At 38.1% G+C, this 23,832-nt stretch overlaps 4 protein-coding genes and 1 non-coding gene across 55 annotated transcripts in view; 1 reads left to right on the forward strand and 4 right to left on the reverse strand.

The window, feature by feature from the left end:
- The window catches only part of LOC107174591 (probable disease resistance protein At4g27220), a 102,128-nt gene that overhangs the window by 69,399 nt on the left and 8,897 nt on the right, over positions 1-23,832 (reverse strand). The window lies entirely within an intron of this gene.
- The window catches only part of LOC102628173 (ceramide synthase LOH2-like), a 113,692-nt gene that overhangs the window by 47,695 nt on the left and 42,165 nt on the right, over positions 1-23,832 (forward strand). For 2 of the 50 annotated variants that reach the window (XR_008056481.1, XR_008056479.1), the window contains exons 2-5: positions 5,288-5,358; positions 5,983-6,046; positions 7,352-7,488; positions 7,952-8,190. Coding sequence is in view for 5 of the 50 variants with exons in the window: in XM_052444238.1 (XP_052300198.1) it covers positions 5,298-5,358; positions 6,016-6,046; positions 6,694-6,754; positions 7,410-7,488; positions 7,930-8,030 (333 nt within the window). In the remaining 45 variants the exon portion in view is untranslated. Of the gene's footprint in view, positions 1-5,084; positions 5,359-5,877; positions 6,089-6,693; positions 6,823-7,332; positions 7,489-7,929; positions 8,191-23,832 lie in introns of those variants that run through there. The other 48 variants (XR_008056483.1, XR_008056482.1, XM_052444240.1 and 45 more) reach the window with 47 other exon arrangements.
- Positions 1-23,832, reverse strand: part of LOC107175307 (probable disease resistance protein At5g43730) — a 101,636-nt gene that overhangs the window by 44,922 nt on the left and 32,882 nt on the right. The window lies entirely within an intron of this gene.
- Positions 2,887-4,065, reverse strand: LOC127903705 (uncharacterized). Its single transcript, XM_052444237.1, has 2 exons — positions 3,185-4,065; positions 2,887-3,073 (listed from the first exon to the last, which is right to left on the reverse strand). Exon 1 carries the CDS (start codon positions 3,979-3,981, stop codon positions 3,226-3,228), a length of 756 nt encoding a protein of 251 aa, XP_052300197.1. The 5' UTR covers positions 3,982-4,065; the 3' UTR covers positions 2,887-3,073; positions 3,185-3,225.
- LOC127898990 (small nucleolar RNA R71) lies at positions 21,745-21,851 on the reverse strand. The gene has a single exon (XR_008050758.1). It is a non-coding gene; the product is annotated as a small nucleolar RNA R71 (small nucleolar RNA).

Below are 23,832 nucleotides of genomic sequence, written 5' to 3' on the forward strand. Positions count from 1 at the left end.
AAAGATTATAACTATTTCATTTTCAAGTTTTTAATTTTATCTTTTTTGTAGGAACTTTAAGAAAATATCTATAATTTAAAGAGGATTTTTCAATTTTTTAATTTTATCTTTCTTGTAGGAACTTTAAGAAAATATCAATAATTTAAAGAGGGTAAAATAGCCAACAATTTTAATTTTTTTTTTAGTTATTTCCGTCTCCAAACTGTTGTTAAGGGTAATATTGTCTTTGCACAGTCAACTAACGGTCAATGTTAAAATTAACTGACGGTAGGGGGTTTTTTACAAATAAGTAAATTCTCGCCATCTACTTGCATCAAGCCCAAACCTCAGGGGAGGTTTTTAAAAATTACCCAAAAAAAAAATTTATTTTGTTGGGAGAGTAACAATGTCCTCCCTTTGGGTTTGGAGGAATATTAACAAACCAAGTTATTGCGTACATACACAATGAAAGACCCATTATTTATTGTGTAATATATGTTGCTTCTAAACGTGGTTCCTGTATACTCATACAACGCGCTGAAATTACCAAAGTATCCTCATTAAAGACTTACGCCTTTTTTTTTTTTTAGTCATTACAATATCTCTGGGTTAAAATGTGTCCTTTTCCTATTGAGTAGTAAGTTCTCAAAGAAAAATAAAATTAAAAAAATATAATTACGTCTCATCCTTCAAACAAATAATAAAATAGATAGACAAGTTTATCCTTTTTAAATTATCAGTTGCTCTTATAATATTTTCCACCGCTTCAGAACAAAAATGATGACGTGGCTTGCAGTGCAGTAACGGTTCTCTCCATTTATCTTGATGGCTCAAAAAGTCTTACTAACAAAGACAAAAACAATTACCATTATCAAATAAATTACATACCTGAAATGGGAAAAAAATGCTAAAATAATTTATACAAGTTGATAAGATAATGTCCAGTATTTTCATGTTTCTAATGTTTCTCCTATTTGCCCTGTTATAATTGTTTATGTTATCTAATAAAAATACAAGATAAAGATGATCAAATAGGCAACAATAGTTATCAGAAGAAATGTTATTAATTAAAAATGTTAATTTTTTTGGGAAAAAGAAAATTATATTTCTCTAGATCTAGTGATATTTAGATTAGAAAAATCTCTCCCAAAACATATGATGTGGTGAAACCTTTGATGTGTATGAATCAGCAACAACTATTAGGACAATAGAAGAAACCCAATATAAAAGAGAAAGCTAAACAACCATGAGCCATAAACAAGAGAAATCACTTTTATAAAATGTGTGTGGTGGGAATATGACCATTCAAATATAAAAGAATTTATTTTATTGGGAGATTAACAATGTCCTCCCTTTGGGTTTGGAGGAATATTAACAAGGGTGGTGTTATTTCCACCCCATAAATTTAATTAACCCACCCCAACTTTAAAAAATTATTTCAACAAATGCACATTATTTTTTAAATTTCAAATTAAGAAGAAATTTAGAAATTTAACCAATTAAATCCATATTCATTAATTATTATTTTTATGAGACTATGTTTTTTTTATTATATTTGATCAATAAGGTTGTTTTAATATAAATTAATATAATTATTCTAACCTTATAAGATAAAAGTACCAAAAAATCTAAAAATTTACTCTAACTTTAATAAATTTTTAGACAAAATTTTTTATATTTTAATGATGTAGAAGTAGTGCTTTTTTAGTATGATTATTAATATTCCACTAAACTAACGAGACGTAATTAGGACATCTGGAGTATTGAAAATTATTAAATTTGATATAAAGCATATTAGATTATAAAACATAAAACTAAATGTCTAAACAATTAGTTACAATAATATATATTTCTTAGGGTAATTTGATTATTTTATATTATAAGGGTAAACTAGTTAAATTAAATTTATCTTAAAGCAACCTTAAATTGTTAAATATTGTTGAAAGACAAAGTAAGAAAAAAAAGTATTAAAAGAATGATTTAATTAATTAATCATTCAAACTTATTATTAATTTATAATTCTATAAAATAATGTAAATTTATTGTAATTATTTTATAAAGGTGGGATGGGTTTATAAAAATAGTAGGGTGATTAACAAACAAGTTATTACGTATATACACAATAAAGGACCCATTATTTATTGTGTAATATATGTTGCTTCTAAACGTGGTTACTGCATACTCATACAACGAGCTGAAATTACCGAAGTATCCTCATTAAAGACTTTACCTCATGGTTTTTTTTTAAGTCATTACAATACCTATGATTAAAATGTGTCCTTTTCCCATTGAGTAGTCAGTTCTCAAAGAAAAATAAAATTAAAAAATATATAAAATTACGTCTCACCCTTCAAACAAATAATAAATAGATGAACAAGTTTATCCTTTTTAAATTATCAGGTGCCCTTATAATATTTTCCACCGCTAGAGAACAAAAATGATGACGTGGCTTGTAGTGCGGTAACGGTTCTCTCCATTTTAACTTGATGACTTAAAAAGTCGTACTAACAAAGACATAAACAATTACCATTATCAAATAAATTACACACCTGAAATGGGAAAAAAAATGCTAAAATAATTTATACAAATTGATAAAATAATGTCCAATATTTTCATGTTTCTAATGTTTCTCCTATTTGCTTTGTTATAATTGTCTATAAGAAGAAATGTTATTAATTAAAAATGTTAAATTTTTCCGGAAAAACAAAATTATATTTCTCTAGATTCTAGTGATATTTAGAATAGAAAAATCTCTAACAAAACATATGATGCGGTGAAACCTTTGATGTGTATGAATCAGCAACAATTATTAGGACAATAGAAGAAATCCAATATAAAAGAGAAAGCTAAACAGCCATGAGCCATAAACAAGAGCAATCACTTTTATCTAAAGATAATATTTGGAGATTTCTGAGGCTTTTAGCAAATAAATTAATTACACATGAAAAGAAATTGATAATCTGCATAAAAATCAACTTCAATAAGTCACGTTGACACAATTGATAAAATTGATAACATACATCTGCTTTGGTTCTCAATGGAAGGATTTATTCTTGAACAAGCTTTGGCAGTTGGAATGGCCACTTATATAATCCTGCAAAACAGAACGAGCTGCAAAACATTACTGGACCAAAACCATGCAGCAAAAACAATCAAATTGACATGGAAATTTAGTAGAGAAGGAGATATGGGCGTTGAAAATAACCAGAGATGAGTTGCTGCATTATATATTGGGTACCATATATTCTAGCTCTGCTCGAACTTACAGTAAGGATTTAGGACCAAAGCAGATGATTCCCACAATTCTTTCATTATCTTAATAACTTCAAGGGCAGGGGGTGGAGATGGTTGTCCATTATCAAGCAGAGGAAGCCTAAGAGAGAGCCGCTTCAATTTGGGGCAGGAGGGGGTTATCTGAATTTCTTGGAGAGAAATACAAATCAATACTGCATTATCACTGCAAACGCTGTTAAGTTCTGGCAAGAAACTAAGCCACAACTTCTTCAATCTTGGAAGTGTAATAGTGATTGCACTTGTTCCTAATTCTTTCTGAGTTTCTTCATCATTGACTTCTACTATCTCCTCAATTCTCTTACAGCTTCGGACTACGAGAAATTCCAAGTTTTGGAGGGCAGGCAATAGCTGAAGTGAGAACAACTTCTGTAAATTAGGACAATAGGAAAACCAAAGAGCTTTAAGATGTGAAAACCAGGCAGCGTTAACTAGTCTTTGTTCCTTTGACAAAACATCATTTAAGCTTGTAACATCTTCGATATCGCGCATAATTAGTCCTTTGAACATCTTTTGGGAGCAAAATGGTAACACCTTCTCTTCCACAGATTTTGCACCCATAGAAGCACACTGATTTATTTGCTTTGCTTGTGCGAATGAAGCTATAAAATCTAGTATTCGCGACAGAACCATTGTAAACTGTCGACACCTGAAAATGAAAATTTTTTTACCTTTGACCATCTGAAGATTTAACATATGTGTTGAAATCATCGAGTTTAGAAAAATAGCCAACGAAAGTATCCAATCTATCACTCGATCTGGCTGCCTATTGCACTGTTTCTCGTGAAGTTTCCGATCCCCAATTTAATTTTAAACTATAGAGATTGTAGTGTCCAAAAATTAAGTAAATAATTATTAGTATTAATTTGATTGCTGGTTTGAAAAAGTCATAAATTTAGGGAAAACTTTGCCCCCTTTTTTTTTGTAAATTCATATTAATAAGTTTATTACTAGTCAAGTTAGATGATAAATAGACATGTTCACCTTTACAATTCGGAGCGGGTCATTTCATCTAATTCATTTATCTTTATCCAGGATTGTAGTGTCTAAAAATTAAGTAAATAATTATTAGTATTAATTTGATTGCTTATTATGGTTATTGATTTATTTTCATATTTCATTGTTAAATTTTTTTATTATGTCATTCACTATAAGAAAAATGATAATAGAGATGACTGACACTTTATGATAGAAATCGCTATATCATAAGAGTATGATAGGGTTGTGATAAAATTATTATTTATCAAATGATTAATGATGTACTTGTGATATAATTTATGTTTATCGAGAATTTATGATAGTATAGTGATAAAAATATACTCTATCAAAAACTTTGTGATAGAATTTTAACATTGACCGAGTTTGACCAAATTTTAAATTAATTTTTTATTAAAAGAAAAATAAAATCAAAACGGGGCGTTTAGACTAAGACATAAAATTTTCTCATGTCACCGAACTCACTTAGGCTCCGTTTGGTACAGCTTATTAAACAGAGTTTATAACAATAGAGCTTATAGCAGTAGAGCTTATACCAATAGAGCTTTTGGACAAAAAGTCATTGGGTGTTTGGTTGTCAATAAAAAAAATACTTTTGAACCATTAAACTGTGTGATATTTTTTATATTATATATTTTTAGAAAAGTTATATAACCTCTATTTCCAAAAGTTCAAATTTTAGGCTTTTCCTAATAGAGGTAAATTAACTTATTTAAGTTAAAAAAACTCTACTAAAAAAATAACTAAACACCATAAAAATTTTTAAAAAATATTTATACGATTAAATAAGCACTTATAACTCTTAAATAAGCCATACCAAACAGTCTCTTAGTCACTTATTGCTCACCACAGAACGCATACCACTAATCAGCTAACACTGTGAAACAACACGCTTGCCAAACCCTAGAAATCAATCCCGCATCTTTGTCGCTGTTCAGATAGTGTTCTTGCTGTCGCTAGAACACTGACGACAACTACGACGACGATGCACGCGCAAAACTAGGCCACAAGTCTCACCAAGTTACGCTTCCATGTCACCACAACTCCACATCACTGTCGCTCAAAGCCAGGCCAAGCCGCCGCTGCTAGGAGGTAAATTTCCCGTTCATAGGACTTCCATTGCTTTTTCATAATAGAAGATCGAGTAAATTCGTTTTCGTATATGTTGATTTTTTTTTTTAGATTCTCAGAGAAATACGTGAGATTGTAAATAGATTTTAAATTGATTAAGTTGTTAGGTCTTCTAAATTTTGTCAATTTTTTTCCTTTTTCTGATTTTTGGGCTGGATTCATGGTTGTTTCTCAAATTATCTCTACTGACATGCTAAAGCTTAAGCTATTAAATGTTCATGTACATTCAAGTGCTTATGTCTATGCCGAATGCATCGTGAACGTATGAACTTTGCATTTTGATGATATTATTCAGCAGTTTGTTTCTTTTTTGGGGCTAATATTGGTATTTTCTGGACTGAAAAAAATTAGACGGAATAATAGTTTCTAACGAAGCCCACTAGGTGTTTGATGGAATGCATTAAAGAAAAAGAATTGCCTTAGTTTTTATTTTGTGGCATATTCTGTTGAATCTTTCATTTTAATTTTTAATTTTTGTAGGTTGGAACCTACATCTTTGATAAAGTGACTACATGAAAAGGTTTTTCATTAACACTTTCATTAGTGGATTGTAATTGTCATGTTATCTATGCAACATGTCCAAAGATTAACTTTGTTATTTGGCCCCAAAACTGCAAGGAATTAGAATACGGCAACCAACATTTGTAAGGTAATGTGATGTCTCTGTTTATACCTGGAGCTCATATTATAAGTAAGCTCGTTGATTTGTTTTATCTCTTATTATTCTTGTACTCTATATTCGATATATATAGTTATTGCAGGAACTTATTAACTTGGATTTGGCTTTGGATTTTTATATGGAATAAATTTTTATTTTTTACTCTTTGGCTTTCTGTTTTTAGTGGCTCTATGATTCTGTTAGTTTCTTCAATGTGGGACAGTGTTTGTTTAAGAAATGAGGTGTTGAATGGTGATGCTACTCTATTGATAATCAATGTGCATGCAATCCTAATTCCCAACTTTTTGTCCTCTTTATTTCTCTTCTTTACACACCTGTCTCCTTCTTTTATACATATGTTTAACACTCTTTTCTATTCAATGATACCCAAAAATAATTGATATTATCTAAGTATTTGAAATTTTATCTCAAGAATTGTAATTATACTAGAAATTAAAAATTGAGTAGCTTTTTTAAGCAAAGTTGTTGATAGTGTTTGTTTTAGCCAAAAGAATAATCAGTGCTTTGGAAGAAAGAGGAAAAACATTGTTTCTGTGGTTGATATTTTCTAGAGTATATTTACAAAAACTTGCTAATAGTAACGACTTTCGCTGGAGTTGTTTTTGGGTTCTTTGCAGGAGTATTACAAAGGTATTCACTGAAAAAGCATATAATAGACAATTAAGTTGTTGTAAAGAGGTATTCACTGAATAAGATACGAGACCCAGCATTCTGTCTTGTTCCTGCATCTCAGTTTTCAGACAATTGTAAACTATTTTCTGTAACTCCCTGGTCTTCATTGTGCCTTTGGGTAACTCTTTTCTAATTTGTGGCATTAAATATTCTGGGTTCACTTAATCATTTAAATTTAGTAGTTTATGAGTTATGTTAGGTGACATAGAAAACAAGTGTGGTTTCTTAAGCTATTTGGAATATTTTAATTGTTACTACTTCACTGTTATTGTAAAGATGTTTACCTTACTTCTTCATTGGGTGCATCATATTCATGACCCCTTATTCTCTTTTGAAACTGCAAAATGATTCAAGCTGCCAAAGTTTTTTAAGTATTTTGAGAATGAACTTGGAGCAACTGTGATCTTTGGATTATTTGCAATATATTGGGTCATTCTACGATTAATATTCTTCCCCTTTTGGGTCATCAAATGTACAAGGTTTGCCTGCATGATAAATGATTTGATGCCACCTTATTTGGTCATCTAGCAGTTTATTTGGCTTATTTGCTTTTTTGATTTGCATTTTCCTACTACGATCTTTAGTTCTACTTGAACTTATCAGAGATACTTTCATTTACTACTTGTTCAATACAATGTTGCCGATGCTCTTTGTGGTCCAGATATGCTGGTGGGTTCTCATATCCTCAATGATCTGGAGACAGCTGAAAAGTGGTCAACTTAGGGAAGATATAAGATCTGGTAAGCATTTTGATGCTTCCATTATCAGTTTGATTCATTTAGTGTCGTCAATTATTCCCAGTAGTCTTTCTCCCTCTGTGGAAATAAGCATTGTTTTTGCTTTGATAGTTTGCAGGAAACTTGATCCCATATAATAGTTTTGCTAGAACTTAATTAGTTATATTCACATGTGCCTAAGCCTCAGCCATATTTAAGTTCTTGTTTCAAAACCTAGATAAAATGAACTTATAATTGGATATTAATTGTAAATGAAACAAAAGGGTAAAGGAATTAATTAGTTATATTCACATATGCCTAAGTTTTGAAGGAAAGTTAGCTGCCTTTATGGGTACCCTTTTGGTTCCACATTTTATTGCCGCAAAGAATTAGTTTAAGTTACATGAGAAACTTGAAAGTTTTACTTTAATAGATAATTCTTTATAATGATACTATTGGCTATAGTCAATTGGTGTTGCACTTGCAGGTTGAGAGAAACTGCTGGACTTAGGAGTTTTGCTGGGTATTTGTTGAGAATAGGAATTTATCTAGTGGAATTTCACTGAAAATATGGGAGAAGTCTTGCACTACAAGATTTGACGGCTTCATAGCTTGTAAAATTTAAAGCATTTGCTCGAGTTAAATTTTTTTTATTACTTTGGATGGGTTAATTGTTGGATACAAGTGTTTTTGGATGGTGTTATTAATATAAAGTGTTTTTAGACTTGTTAGAATGTATAATTTAACTTTTGGTTTATATTGAATTTGTGATTAAATTCATATGTAGGAATGCATAAATTTAAATAAAATAATTTAGAATTTCTTTAAATATAAATTTAGATCCTGGGACAAAAAAAACCAGTCATAAATTATGTCGCAAATACAATAATTAATGATAAAAAATTTCAATTATTAATTCGATCACAAACAAAATAGTTTACCCTCTAAAATTAATTGAATAATAATATACGTGTAAAAGATAATTTTCCCGCCAAAATTTAAGATAAAATTTAATTTTCGAGCCAAAAACTAATTAAAATATTCAATTTTTAAGATGACTGACATATGACTTCGAAACATTATCGTATGTTAATGTAATGACACATTTTTTCTATTATAAAAGAGTGATAGATATATAGATAGATAAATTCACTGTCATTTACCCCCTTTATGATTTTTTTTCAGTCATTTATTGTCAATTTTCGTGTTGTGATTATTATTGTTATTGTTATTTATTATTACTACAAACATTTAGTATTAGTATTAATACTATATTGGCGCTTGTACTTATTTATAGTTGGGCCTAATTTTTGCAAAGCCCATTTTAGACATTTTCATCTAACCCATTAACTAATAGCAGGCATAAAGTAGAGATTGACGATAAAATAAGAGTTAACTTTTTCTTCTATCTTTGGTCGGCCATGAATGTTCAAGTTAGAGTATAAACTTAGAGTTATTATGTTTTATCTATGTGATTAAGGATTGGAAAGTTTTGATTCTTGAGCTTATTTTATGAGTTTTGGTCGGCCAAGATGCTAATTCATTGTATTTGAATTTTTGTGAATTAATGAGTAAAGGCATATCTAAAATTGGGCTCCTAATTCCTTGTATTTTAATTTTTTGTGAATTAACGAGTAAAAGTTCTCAATTTTAGATTCCAGATTTCAGGACATAATAGTCTTGGGAAAAAAAAGTTATTTGGAATAATTTTGATTGAATTTGGCTTTGAAACTTTTATGGCCTATATATTAATACGTTTATTTAAGCCCTACAAATTTCATGATTTTTGTATTAGTAATTTATTTTATAATAATCGAAGATTGAGGGCTGGTGATTTATATGTTTGCACTCCACATAAAACCTTTCCATTTATGAAGTATAGGAAATAGTTTGATGAGTATAATAGATTATTATTACCTTTTTATATGAATATAATATTCACGGGTAATATTCATAATAAACTGCTCTTAAAAGAGCCCACGGGTCGTAATGCAAACATAAACGTGATCATCAACAATTTTGCAAATCAAATCAATTCTAGTTCAAGATTGTCACTCCATGCCTTGTGCATTTGGATAGAATTGCCCTTTGGCAACAACGACAGTCCTTATAGAAAACACACACTGTTAGGTAAATAAGAGCACCAGCTCGGCCATGCCATCATCCCCACGCCGGGGTGGACCACCTCAGCCGAGTGGTGCGAGCAGAACACTGATAATGAGCCTTCTACAAATATGGGCCGACCAGAGACGAGTACCGGCCAGAGGAATATATCGACCAAAAACATATACCGAGTCGATACCCATCCCCCAAAGAGCGGGAACACGATCTCACAAAATCACGATAGTTGCGCTTTTCCCAGAACTGTTGAAGGAGACGCGAAATCCTACGTTTGCCCACAATGTAGCAGTTAGAACCCCATGAGGGGCTGCCACTACTCGAAAAAGGGGGGATGAAGGGTGAATGAAAATGTGGGACAACAGCTATAAAAGAGGAAGAAATCAATGAAGAAGAAGGGGGAAAAATTTGAGAGAAGAGAAAACTCTGCCAAATTGAAACCAGATCATTTTCAATACAAAATTGTGAGCTCATTATAAGCAATTTATCGAATCTTAATTGCACGGTTTTTCCGTAAACACCTTGTGCTAACTTAGGCATTGGAGGGTTTATGCCAGCAAATCCACCGGCGTCTCTGATCCATTTTTGTGAACGCAGACTTAGTGGGAGAAGGAAGGATAATTCCAACTTCAGTGACTAGAGCTATCGTCGAAGTAAGAAGAAATTGACATCCTCACTGTTGATAACATAAACGTTGGTGTAAAGGTCTGGTCGGGCAAAGGACGAGCAGATTTTAGCATTAACATATTGGCGCCGTCTGTGGGGACTTGAATAAAAAGCTACCGGCAAATTAGTAATTACCAGAGAAGCAGCGAACGGTTAGGTATGGATGTGGCAAGGAAGGATGCTTTGAGGGAGGACAATGAAACTGTGGAGACAATCACTCTCCGGGAAATTGTGAATGAAGCTCGAGAGAGGATGATGAAAGATCGACTGGAGCGGATGGAGAAACAAATGGAGACGCTCGCAGCCATACTGTATGAGCTGAGGGATGAGCGGAGAAGGGATTGTGAAACCCCCGTGGGGAGAGATGAAGTTGGAGCAGAACCCAGCCTCTAGAGGCGTAGAGTCGAGGAAATCCCTCCGCCGGCAGACTAACCTAATGAGGTGCATCCCCATAGAAGTACTGGTCGGGTTCCAAGAGAACGTGTGGATGAAGGGAGGGACCAACCTCACCCCGGACGGGTACTGGAAATTGATGGCTGAAGGGCCAGTGTTGATGAAGGAGAACTTAGACAGCGGTTGCAGAATGCCGAACAGGAGCGAGATCAGATAGCTGCGCGTGATCCTGATCGTGCTGTAGAATTGGAGGGAGAGGTGCGCAGATTGGCGCAGGTGATGGAGGATATTCAGGGCAAGAGAAAGCCCCCGAGTTGGAGGATAATGCTAGATGAAGAGTCTCCCTTATTAACCGAGATCATGGGTATTGTAATCCCAAGTGATTTCCGCTTCCCTGACCTCAAATACTCCGGGCGAAGTGATCCGCTGGTGCATATTGAACGTTTCAACGACATGACGGGTGTTCAGGGGTTGACACCAGCTCAGAGGTGCAGGGTGTTCCCATTGACACTAGAGGGACGATCCCGAGAATGATACAACAAGCTGTCACAGGGAAGTATTAAAGGGTACGAGCAGATGTACCAAGAGTTGGCTGAACAGTTTCGAGGAGCAGTGACCCCAGAGGATGATATGATGGAACTAATGGGGATGAAGCAGGAGAAACAAGAATCCCTTCGGGATTTTGTAAAACGATACCACCAGGCCGTGCTTGATTTGGGAGCTTTCAATCATCTGCAGGCGTTGAGAGGATTAAAAGAGGGTATGAGGATAGGCCGGCTATGGTATAACCTAAGAAGTCCCCTGGTGCAGAATTATTCAGCAGGGTATGAGCAGGCGAGGAGAGACATTGAAATCGAAGAGAAAAAATCGGCAAGGATAAAGAGTGAACAGCTGGAGGAGCTGAGACGAAAGGAAAGGAGAACCCCAAGTGGGAGCAGGTCGGGAAAGCGAGCTGGGGAATCCTCACTGATGGGTGCAATATCAGCTCGGTCTCGCCCTTACCCCATGGCTCAGAGACTGCAACAGGTCCAACACAATCGAGCTCAGCTTCCGCGCCCCCTATTCCCGGAGCGGCAACGAGAATTCCGGCAGTTGGCTAACCATCCTTATCACAACGCTCCCAGAGCACTATATACAGCCAACTCCAGAACTGGGCGACCAGGTCAGCTACCTTCAATATCAGCTCAGGACGATATTCATGATAGCCGAGCAGTCCAGCTGATTGACCAGAGCTTGGCGTACAGACAATACACCCCGTTAAAAGTCCCTAAGGAGGAGTTGTATGAAAGAATCGAGGGACGAGGCCTGCTGTACCCTCCAGCCCCTATAACAAAACCTGCTCACCAACGGGATAAGAGCAGATTCTACAAATTTCACAACACTCACGGTCACACTATCAGCCAATGTTGTGACCTAAAGATTCAGGTGGAGGATTTAGTGAGGAATTGATACTTGGATGAGTATGTAGATGGAGTGTCCCCCGTCATTGAATCACAACACACGCGAGATGAAGGAGTTGAGAGGGATCTGAAACGTGAACAGCCAACCATTCGTGTGATAGCAGGAGGGCCAACATTGGCTGGGGATTCGAACATGGCACGAAAGAACTATGGGAGATACGCCATGACTGGCAAAGAGGTGCTTCTCAATTTGCCAGCAGCCAAGAGAGCAAAAGTGCGGCAAGTTTCCATTATGTGGACAGAGGAGGACGAAGAGGGCATTTTATATCCTTATGAGGATGCACTAGTGATTAAGGCATTGGTGGCTAGTACAGAATTGCGGCGAATACTTGTGGACACAGGCAGCTCAGTTGACATTCTGTTTAAGTCGACCCTATATGATATGGGAATTTTGGATTTGAAGCTGGAGCAGACAAATACCTCATTGAAGGGATTTGGAGGGGGATGGTTAACCCCCATGGGGATCATTGAACTCCCGATTACTGTGGGGTCAAAGCCGTTTGAAAGAACGATTATGCTAGACTTTGTCGTGGTAGAAGAAAGAAGCCCTTACCAGATGATACTGGGGAGACCGTTCATGAGGATAAGTCAATGTGTAATGTCCACGCATTATCTGGTGTTGAAGTACAGAGTAAATGGAGTTGTTGGCGTAGTAAAAGGCGACCAGAGAATGGTAAGGAGCTACTATACTACAGCGGCCAAGGAAACGCTGCAGGTTACCTTTCTAGATAACCGAGGGGATTCAAAAAATGGTCGCCAAGAACCTGTTGAGAAGCTGGAGGGAGTTGTTGTAAGCAAGAGTAACTCGAGCAGAGTGGTTAAGGTCGGGTTAGAATTGGGCGAAACAATAAAAGGCGAGCTAGTGAAATGCCTACAGTCCTATGCAGATATATTTGCCTGGTCTCATGAGGACATGCCAAATATTGATTGCGGGATAGCTTGCCACAAGCTGGCAATCAAGAAAGGGGCAAGACTAGTGAGGCAGAAAAGGAGGTGATTTAACCAAGAAATGTACGAGGCCATAAATGCCGAGGTAGAGAAATTGTTGAAAGCAGGATTTATAAGGGAGGCTAAATACCCAGAGTGGATTTCCAACGTAGTGTTGGTGAAGAAGGCCAACGGGAAATGGCGAATGTGTGTGGATTTCACAGACCTTAATAAGGCCTACCCGAAGGACAGTTTTCCCTTACCAAAAATAGACCAATTGGTGGATTCAACGATGGGGCATAGTCTGCTCAGCTTCATGGATGCCTTCTCAAGATACAACCAAATATCCATGAACGAGCAGGACGAGAAGAGTACCACCTTTATAACTAACATGAGTTTGTTTTGTTACAGGGTGATGCCTTTTGTCTTGAAAAATACCAGAGCTACCTATCAAAGGTTAGTGAATAAGGTCTTCAAACCATTAATCGGTCACACTATAGAGGTATATGTGGACGATATGATCATAAAGTTAAGAGAACCGAAGGATCATGTGAAGCACTTGGAAGAGACCTTCGAATTGCTGAGGAGGTATGAAATGAAGCTGAACCCGGAGAAATGTGCATTTGGGATCAGCTCTGGTAAATTTTTGGGATACCTGGTGAGCCACCGAGGGATCGAGGCTAACCCGGAAAAAATACGGGTGGTGATAGAAATGAGGTCCCCACGAACAGTTAAGGAGGTGCAGAGCCTTATAGGGAAATTGGCAGCATTGAACCGATTCATTTCGCGAGCCACTGATAAGTGCCACCCTTTCTTCCAAACTATAAAGAAAGGGAGGAATACGAAATGGACATCAGAATGCGAGGAGGCATTTGGACAGCTAAATGAATACCTAGCCCGCGCCCCGTTACTATCAACTCCGAGAGAGGGTGACCAGCTGCTTTTGTACTTGGCAATCTCTAAATGGGTTACCAGCTCGGTCTTAGTCAGGGAAGAAGAAAGAAAGCAACATCCGGTATACTACACAAGCAAGGCCCTGGTAGACGCAGAAACCAGATATCCACTGATGGAGAAGTGGGCGCTGGCTCTAATAACGGCAGCACGCAAACTCCGACCATATTTCCAGGCCCACCAGATTGTTATGATGACTGACCAGTCCCTTCGGCAAATGCTTCAAAAACCAGATGCATCTGGTCGGTTAGTAAAATAGTCCATAGAGCTGAGCGAATTTGACCTATCCTATAGGCCCCGAGGAGCAATCAAAGTCCAAGCCCTGGCCGATTTTATGGTTGACCGTGCTGAAAAGGGAGAAGAGATTCAGGAGGAACAACCAATAGAGCAGGAGAAACCAAAGGGGGTGTGGCTGGTGATGGTTGATGGGTCACGTAGTGAACAGGGATCTGGAGCAGGAGTTGTAATACGGAGCCCAGAAGGGGTCGAGGTATCCTATGCAGTAAAATTCGAGTTCCAGCTTACGAATAACCAAGCTGAATATGAGGCCTTCATTACTGGGCTCGGGCTTGCACACGCGCTACAAGCTGAAAGAGTAGAAATCCAAGCAGATTCCCAGCTAGTCTGCAATCAGCTCTGCGACCAATTCCAAGTAAGGGAAGAGAAGTTGGGGCTTTATTTGAAGAAGGCGAAACAAATAGTTGGACTCTTCAAAGAGGTAGAGGTAAAGTAGATATCCCGGAATGAGAATTACCGAGCAGATATGTTGGCTAGAATGGCTGCAATTGTAGATCCAAAATTACCTAAGTGAGTTCCACTAGAGGTGAGGACCTCGCTGAGTATAGAGGAGGAAGTAGAGGTAATGAGAGTAAGCACTGAAGAATCCTGGATGGACCCGATTCTCGCATACATCCGCGATGGCATTTTACCGGAGGACAAAAGGCAAGCAAGAAAATTAAAATGCCGAGCAGCAAGGTACACGCTGGTTGATGGGGTGCTCTACCGCTGAGAATTCACCTTGCCCCTTTTGAGATGTTTGGATGATGAAGAGGCAGATTATGTACTGAGGGAGATTCATGAAGGAATATGTGGTAATCACTTGGGAGCAAGAACTTTAGCTTTCAAGGCACTCCGGCAATGATACTTTTGGCCAACCATGCACCAGGATGCGAAAAGGATGGTAAAGAGTTGTAAAATCTGCCAAAGCTTCTCGAGGTTCTTGCACAACCCCAAGAAAAGCTGACCACTATGACATCCCCATGGCCTTTTGCTCAATGGGGAATCGACTTGATTGGTCCGTTACCAAAAGGCCGAGGAGCGGCAGCACATGCAATTGTAGCAATAGACTACTTCACCAAGTGGGTAGAAGTGAGAGTCCTCAGCCAAATCACGGAGAGAAAGACGACAGATTTTATTTGGAAGAATATTATCTGCAGATACGGAATCCCTTATACCATCATTACAGACAATGGGAGGCAATTTGACAACAACAATTTCAAAGAATTTTGCCGGAACCTGGGGGTGGACCTGAAGTTCTGCACCCCCGCACGCCCCTAGGCAAATGGACAAGTGGAAGCAGCCAACAAAGTAATAAAGAAACTCCTGAAAACAAGACTGAGAGAGAAGAAGGGAGCTTGGGTCGACGAGCTACCAGGAGTACTGTGGGCTTACCGGACAACTCACAAAACTGCCACCGGGGAAACCCCGTTTGTTTTAACTTTTGGTCATGAGGCGGTAGTCCTAGCAGAAATTAGAGTAGGAACACATCGGACAGAATACTTCAATAAAGAGCAAAACGATGAACAGATCTGCTTGAGCCTGGACCTGTTTGAGGAGAAAAGGGAAGGGGCCTCATAGAAAGTGGCTCAGTGTCAGCAAAGGGTCATGCGTTATTACAACAAGAACGTACGCATGAGGCAATTCCGAGCAGGGGATTGGGTACTTAGGAAGGTGAATCAAAACACTAAGGATCCTAACCATGGCGCTCTTGGCCCGAAATAGGAAGGCCCGTACAGGGTGATACGAGCGACTGGACCAGGAGCTTATAAGCTAGCGTACCCAGATGGACGAGACGTGAAGAGGTCGTGGAACGCCGAGCACTTGAAAAAGTATTTCTAGTAAGCAAAGTGCTCTACTAAGTCTTCATTTTGATAAGTTATCTCTGTTAAATGCATGATGACTTGTTACACATGCATATATTCTGTATTTCTGTGATGCATTCAAATTTCAATAAAGATAAATTCGGCATGAAATCCCCCTACTAGCAAGGTTCACTGAGGCAAGCAAGTGCTTAATCTTGCTCGGTCAACGAAAGGCCAGCAAGCAATACTACAAAGTTCTACAAAGGCAAGCAAGTGCCTGTTCCTTCTCGGTCAACGAAAGACCAGCAGGCAATTTTACGCAATTTTCACTAAGGCTAGCAAGTGCCTAATCTTGATCGGTCAATGAAAGGCCAGCAGGCAATACTACAAAGTTCTACAAAGGCAAGCAAGCGCTTGTTCCTGCTCGGTCAACGAAAGACCAGCGGGTAATTTTATGGAATTTTCACTAAGGCAAGTAAGTGCCTAATCTTGCTCGGTCAACGAAAGGCCAGCAGGCAATACTATAAATTCTACAAAGGCAAATAAATGCTTGATCCTGCTCGGTCAACGAAAGACCAGCAGGTAATTTTTACGAAATGTTACTAAGGCAAGCAAGTGCCTAATCCTGCTCGGTCAACGAAAGGCCAGCAGGCAATACTACAAAGTTCTACAAAGGTAGGCAAGTGCCTGTTCCTACTCGGTCAACGAAAGACCAGCAGGCAATTTTACAGAATTTTCATTAAGGCAAGTAAGTGCCTAATCCTGCTCGGTCAACGAAAGGCCAGTAGACAATATTACAAAATTCTACAAAGGCAAGTAAGTGCCTGCTCCAGTTCGGTCAACAAAAGACCAGCAAGCAACTTTACGAAATTCTACTAAGGCAAGCGAGTGTCTATTCCTGCTCGGTCGCCTAAAGGACCAGCAGGCAAATCTACAAATTTGGTTATGACAAACAAGTGCCTATTTCTACTCGGTCGATTAAAGGACTAGCAGGCAAAGCTAACTAAAAGCGTTAAGAAAATTTACAAAAATGATCTATAAGCAAAACCACAACAGAAGAACCAATAGAAAGCATCTAGAATTTATGCTCAAAATGTTTACAAAGCAGATGAAAATTTAGAGTTTCTACAAAAATAGACCTAAAAATTAGGAGGGTCGACGGCTTCAGTAGTTGAAGGATCAGTAATCTCGGGAGGTGAAGGATCAGCAATCTCGGGAGGTGGAAGATCAGCAACACCGGGAAGAGGAGGCATGGACCATTGACCCACTTCAAAAACACGATCCCCGACTTCCCCCTCATGCACCCCATCTAAAGGAGCCTCTACCTGATCTCTGCACTCCAGCCTCTAGCTTGCTCATGTCCAGCTCGGGATATTCTTCCTCAAGCACAGACATGATGCACTTATAGCAGAAAGCAACCCCAGAGTCATACTCTGCATCCAGCCGATCGTCCACATCAACATATTTGCCTTTCGGCTCAGCCAACTGCTCATTTAGGGATTTGATTTCTCCCTCAAGGGCGGTCCTCAAAGTATCTCTTTCACTTTAAGTAGCCTGAAGATCAGACTTCAGGTCACCCAACTCACCGTCAAGTTTGGAGGAGGTGGACTCAGCAACAACAACTTTCTCTTCCAGGTCCGTGATCTGCTTGTTCAGCTCAGCCAGCATCTCCTTTGAGCGATCAGCAGATTAAACCTTTTTCTTCAAATCCTGATTGTCAGCTTGAAGCCTCCTCTCATGACGCGTGGCCCTGTTCTTATAACAAGAAACTATAGTGGCCAGCTTGAAGGAGACCCTCTGGACAGAACCAGCCAACTCACTGAGATCCATGCTCTCAATGTCGTTGACCATTTTCGGTCCCACTGACTTCCCATAGTCTCTTTGGTACAGAGTCAGATAGTCGCCTTGATCCCGAGGCGGAAGAGGAGAGGATCGGCCTTCAGAGTGAGTGCTGACCTCAGGACTCTTGTCGGAAGCTTTCTCCCCACCACTCTTACAAGGTAGAGGAGGGGGCAGCGTAGGAACAGGAGCCTTGGAAGGACCGACGCTGGTTTTCTTTGGAGGAGGAAGAGGGTTGCTGGAGTTGCTTGGAACCCGACCATGCTTTCTAGTCATAGCGCTAAGGATCTTGTTATCCATTCCAGCAGTTATGTCCACTAAACCCAAACCGACCAGGTTTGTTGGTGACAGGAGGTCTTGGCAGGTGGACGCGTTCACCAGAGCAGTTTCCACTTGAAGCAAAGGTCGGTCTTCAAGTTCCTTAATCAAACCCTACGATTCTGAAAGAGCAAACAAAGTTAAAGAACCCAATAAATGACAATTTGAGAAAGAGTATAGGCAAAAAATGAACGACCTGAGGTGACAAAATGCGTTGGAAGGTAAATATCACCACCCAACGAACTAGCTATTGGACACCAACTTCCCCTAGTAAAGAAGAATTTATTCTTCTAATTTTTGCATGAAGAGGGGAAGCCGGTGATTGGCTTCCTCTTCGCAGAGCTCGACATGAAATAATACCAGCCTGCTTTCTTCGGCCTACTCCTCAGCTGGTATAGATGCTTTACTTCAACAAGGGAGGGCTCCTCTGATCCACACCTATCCCATAACACATACATAGCTGAGAGAACCATCCACCCGTTGGGATGTAGCTGACCTGGGGCCAGGTGCATACCACCCAGTATCTTAGCAAAATAACGCTGAAGGGGTAGTCGAGCTCCTAATTTGAAACTCTCCAGGTGCATCGTCACATACCCCGGCGGAGGCCAACTCGGAACATCACATTTCCCAGGAACTATAAGGAGAACCTCCTCAGGAATGTTGTAGAGGTTCTTGAGCTTGAATAGATAAGTTTGTGTGGTGGCACAAGCTTTGTAGTCAATAGGGTAAGAATCCGCCTCTACCCTATGGCCAAGGTTCCTTTTCTTAGGGTGCCCGCCCGGCTCGGAACTGCTTCCCTCACCATTACCCACTTCTTCGGGGACCCCAACCCCACCAGAACTGTGGTTCTCACCAGAGTGCGACGCAGGTCCACTTCTATTCCCTACAAGCTCTAGTTTAGGGGAGGGAGAAGTAGCCAAGGGACGTGGGTACTCAAGGGTATCCCTACCATGGGAGGGGCCTATACTACAAGAGGGACGTAAAAAATCAGTGGGTATTGATAAGTTAAGGTCTGAATCCCCTGTTTCTTCATTACTCACATCAGCAATTAACTTCCTTTTCCGATTTGACATATCGAAATCTCAAAAGAAAACAAAGCAAACCCGAGTATACGGGTACAAAAGAGAAACAATGAACCCAATCAACAACAACCAAAGAAGGGGTTAAAGGCTATACCTAGAATAGACTGGCACTGGTAAGTGTTACTGTGATAAAGGAAAAGACCCAGTAAATGGAGATTCCAGACGCAGAAAAATATGAACGAAGTTCGTAGGAGTTGTCTCACGGCAAAGAAGCGAATAAGCAAAACGAAAGTAACTTTAGTTTAGGGATTTGAAACGAAAAAGAGGAAATGGAAGCGTTTGAGTGATAGGAGTGACAGCTCATCCACCGTATATCGAGGATGGATAGCCCGTCGTTTCAAATTTCAAATACGAAGAGTCTGGAGATGCCACGTCACTAACCGTTATAAGAGGCCAGACGAAACGCAAGCCTAGATATGCAATGGACATGCTCATAAAGCCCCATGTTCAGGTCGGAATCTCCTCTGACAAGAGAGGGAACCTCAGGTCCATACCAGTAAACAGAAGACCAGATGGGAAGTTCCCCGGGCCGGTAAGATTCGATTATCAGTTTTCATTCTCAGCTCGTTTCACTTGCAAGACCAGAAACTGGGGGACTGGTGTTAGGTAAATAAGAGCACCAGCTCGGCCATTGTTAGAGTGCAATTTATGCACTAGTTTTGCATTGTTTACTTCCCTTAATATCGATGTTTTGCACTTAATAATAATGATTTACTTGTGTTTTACTTTTGTAGGTGCAATTCTATTGATTTGTGATAAAATTGAGCTATAATATTATGTTTAAAGATGATTGTTCTCTTGGAGAAATTTAGAGTGTCAGAAAAACTTTATTGATAAGGCGTGGGCGCATGCTGTCAACTGCGGACCTGCAGTTTTTAGTTTAACGTGTTTTGTATTTTTGGTTATTTTTGTAATTATGAATTTAATATTTCAGATATTAGTATTTTATTTTAAATAGAACTCTAAAAGAGAAGAGAGAGAGAGTATTTAAGGGAGGAATCTATTGTGAAAAATGGGGGTTTTGGATTGGAGAAAAAGAAAGAAACCCTAGATCTAATTTTTCTCTTTTCTTTATGAAGAACTAAACTTATTTTTCTGGTTGAAGGTTAATGAAGCTTTGATTCATCACTACTGTGAGATCTTTCTTATGCTTTTATTGTTTTATTACTTTTTGGGTATTTGTTTATTCTCTGAATTAGTTTCATGATTATGTTTGTTAATTAGGTAATTGGCCACTATTTAATTATCAACTTAATCTATTGTCAATTAAAGGATTTATCGTATGAAGATTTTAATATTTGTGACAAATAACATAGCAGTGAGTTGTGTTATGAGAGTAAACAATCTAATTTAAATGAATCATCATATGTGTTGATTAGGATTTGGGTCTCTCTGGTTTTTCAAGCTGTCAATTGATTAAATCATATGATCGTATCTAGGGTTGTCTATTGATTAGGGAAATATCCAACGGTCGTACCTTGGTTATCGACTAGTTAAGGAGAGATTGGCTATTAGAGGGTCTCAATAGTTATAACCGGTCTATTCATAAGTAATAATAATCTATATTTGAATCAATGATCAGTAGTCGAATCAAGCTGAGTTAATTCCTTCAACCAGAGCTTTCTCCAATTTGAATTACAGCTTTAATTTGTATTCTTGTTATTTTAATTTAATTTTTATTATTGTCAACAATTCCTCCATTTTACGTTTTACATTTCAAAAGGATTTAAATAATTATCGATCTCTGTGGACACGACCCTGCTCAATCACTACACACAATTTATTTAGAGTAGGAATTTATTTTTGTTAGCTTCGACAACCATCAAATTTTGGCGCTGTTGTCGGGGATTGGCGTCATTTATTTAATTCTTTTTTACGTTTTACTTGGTGTATGGTTCGTTCTTCTCGTACAGGTACACTTTCGTTTGATCTTGAAATTAAGAAGACAGCTCGCCAGCTGAGACAGCAGACGAAGCGAGCTAAGCAACGATCCTCGTCGCCTTTGCTTTCTGAAACAGATACAGTGCCTTATTTAGTTGAATCATCTAACGATTCAGAAGAACAAGTGATGGATAGAGCTGCACCTGTAGAAAGAACTCTTAGAGAGTTAGCTGAACCAGACTTGAATCAGTAACCACTCTGCATTCAATATGTAGACTTGGAGGTAAATTTTGAATTAAAGTCTGGTCTTATTCATTTATTCCCAAGTTTCATGGTTTTGCAGGTGAAGATCCTCATAAACATCTTAAGGAGTTTCATGTTGTGTGTTCAAGTATGAGACCACAAGGTGTGACTGAAAAGCAGATTAAGCTGCGTGCTTTTTCATTCTCTTTAGATGGGTTAGCTAAAGATTGGTTGTACTACTTGCCTCCTGGATCAATTACAATGTGGAATGGTTTGAAGAAGCAGTTCCTCGAGAAGTATTTTCCTACTTCAAGAGCTGCCAACATCAGAAAAGATATTTGTGGGATCAGACAACTTTCTAGAGAGACTTTGTATGAGTATTGGGAGCGATTCAAACAATTGTGTGCCAGTTGTCCTCAGCATTAGATTTCTGATCAACTTCTTATTCAATATTTTTACGAAGGACTATCATTGATGGATAGGAGAATGATAGATGCTGCTAGTGGAGGCATGTTGGTGAACAAGACCCCTACTCAAGGAAGGGAGTTGATATCAAATATGGCTGCCAACACACAACAATTTGGCAGCAGGCAAGATCCTACTTCAAGGAAGGTGAATGAGGTAAATATTTCTTCTGTTGAACAACGTTTATATAAACTTACTTCTCTTGTGGAAAAGTTTGTTGTAGGTAATGTGCAACAGGTGAAGACTTGTGGCATTTGTTACAATATAGGTCATTCAACCGATATGTGTCCTACACTTCAAGAAGAACCCATTGAACAAGCCAATGCAGTTGGAGGATTTCCAGGCATGCCTCAGAGGAGGTATGATCCTTATGCACAAACATACAATCCGGGATGGAATGATCATCCCAACTTCAGCTATGGAGTTAAGCCGTCAAGATTCCCACAACAGTATCCACCAAGACAACCAGCACCTCCACAGTCAAACTCCAAGTCAGGTATATCTCTTGAAAAAATTGTTAAATCACTTGCGACTAACACTCAACAATTTCAGCAAGCAACTACAGCAAGCATTCAAAATTTGGAGAACCAAATGAGTCAATTGGCGACTACAGTGAGCCGTCTGGAGTCTCAAGTATTAGGGAGATTGCCTTCACAATCTGAGATGAATCCAAAGAAAAATGTTAGTGTTGTCATCCTTAGAAGTGGGAAGGAGTTGCAAGAGCCTAGTAAGAAAGTGATAAAGCATGTAGAAGATGAGCTTGAGAAGAATGAATTGATGCCTAAATCTCAAGATGCGCAACCCACTAGAGCGAAACCCCTACCTATTGTGATACCTCATTCTTTTCCAAGCCGGTTTGCAAAATCCAAGAAAGAGGAACAAGAGAAAGACATCCTTGAGACATTTCGCAAGGTTGAGGTAAATATTCCTTTATTAGATGCTATAAAACAAATACCTCGATATGCTAAAGTCCTTAAGGAACTGTGCACCTCCAAGAGAAAATTAAGAGGAGATGAAAAAGTTCACATGTGGGAGAATGTTTCAGCAGTTCTCCAAAAGAAACTACCTCTTAAGTGCAAGGATCCAGGTATGTTTACTATCCCTTGTAAAATTGGTAGTGTTAGAATTGAAAAGGCTTTGTTAGATCTATGAGCTTCTATTAATGTCATGCCTCGTTCCATTTATTCATCTTTAAATGTTGGTCCATTAAAAGAAACTGGCGTGATAATTCAACTAGCTGATAGGTCTAATGCATATCCTGATGGGGTATTAGAAGATGTCTTAGTACAAGTTAATGAGTTGGTTTTTCCTGCTGATTTTTATGTACTTGATATGAAATAGGATAACTCCTCTAATTATGTCCCAATTTTGCTAGGAAGACTTTTTCTTAAGACTGCTAGGACTAAAATGGATGTACATAAAGGAACTCTCACTATGGAGTTTGATGGAGAGGTTATAGAATTCAATATGAATGATGCCATAAAATATCCTAGTGAGGAACATTCGGTATTTTCTGTGGATGTTATTAACCCTATAGCGCAGGAAGTTTTTTACAAGGAAAAGACGAAGACATTTCATGATAGAATGATTTTGAGAAAAGAGTTCTCTATTGGTCAAAAAGTTCTTCTTTTTCATTTTAAACTTAAACTTTTTCCGGGTAAATTACGTTCTTACTGGGTTGGACCTTTTATTATTACTAATGTTTTTCCTCATGGTGCAGTAGAGATTCGGAGTCTGACCTCTGACAAAGTTTTTAAAGTTAATGGTCATTGCTTAAAATCTTTTTATGAAGATTTTTTAGTGAATATTGTGGAGGATGTGGCTCTCGAGAGTCCCAATTATGGAGATTGATGCATAAATGTGTCTAGCCAAAGACATAAAACAAAGGCGCTTTTTGAGAGGCAACCCAAATGATTTATTTATTTTGGTTTTTGTTATTTCTTC

This window comes from Citrus sinensis, chromosome 7 (genome assembly GCF_022201045.2).
Source record: "Citrus sinensis cultivar Valencia sweet orange chromosome 7, DVS_A1.0, whole genome shotgun sequence".
NCBI classification, from domain to species: domain Eukaryota; kingdom Viridiplantae; phylum Streptophyta; class Magnoliopsida; order Sapindales; family Rutaceae; genus Citrus; species Citrus sinensis.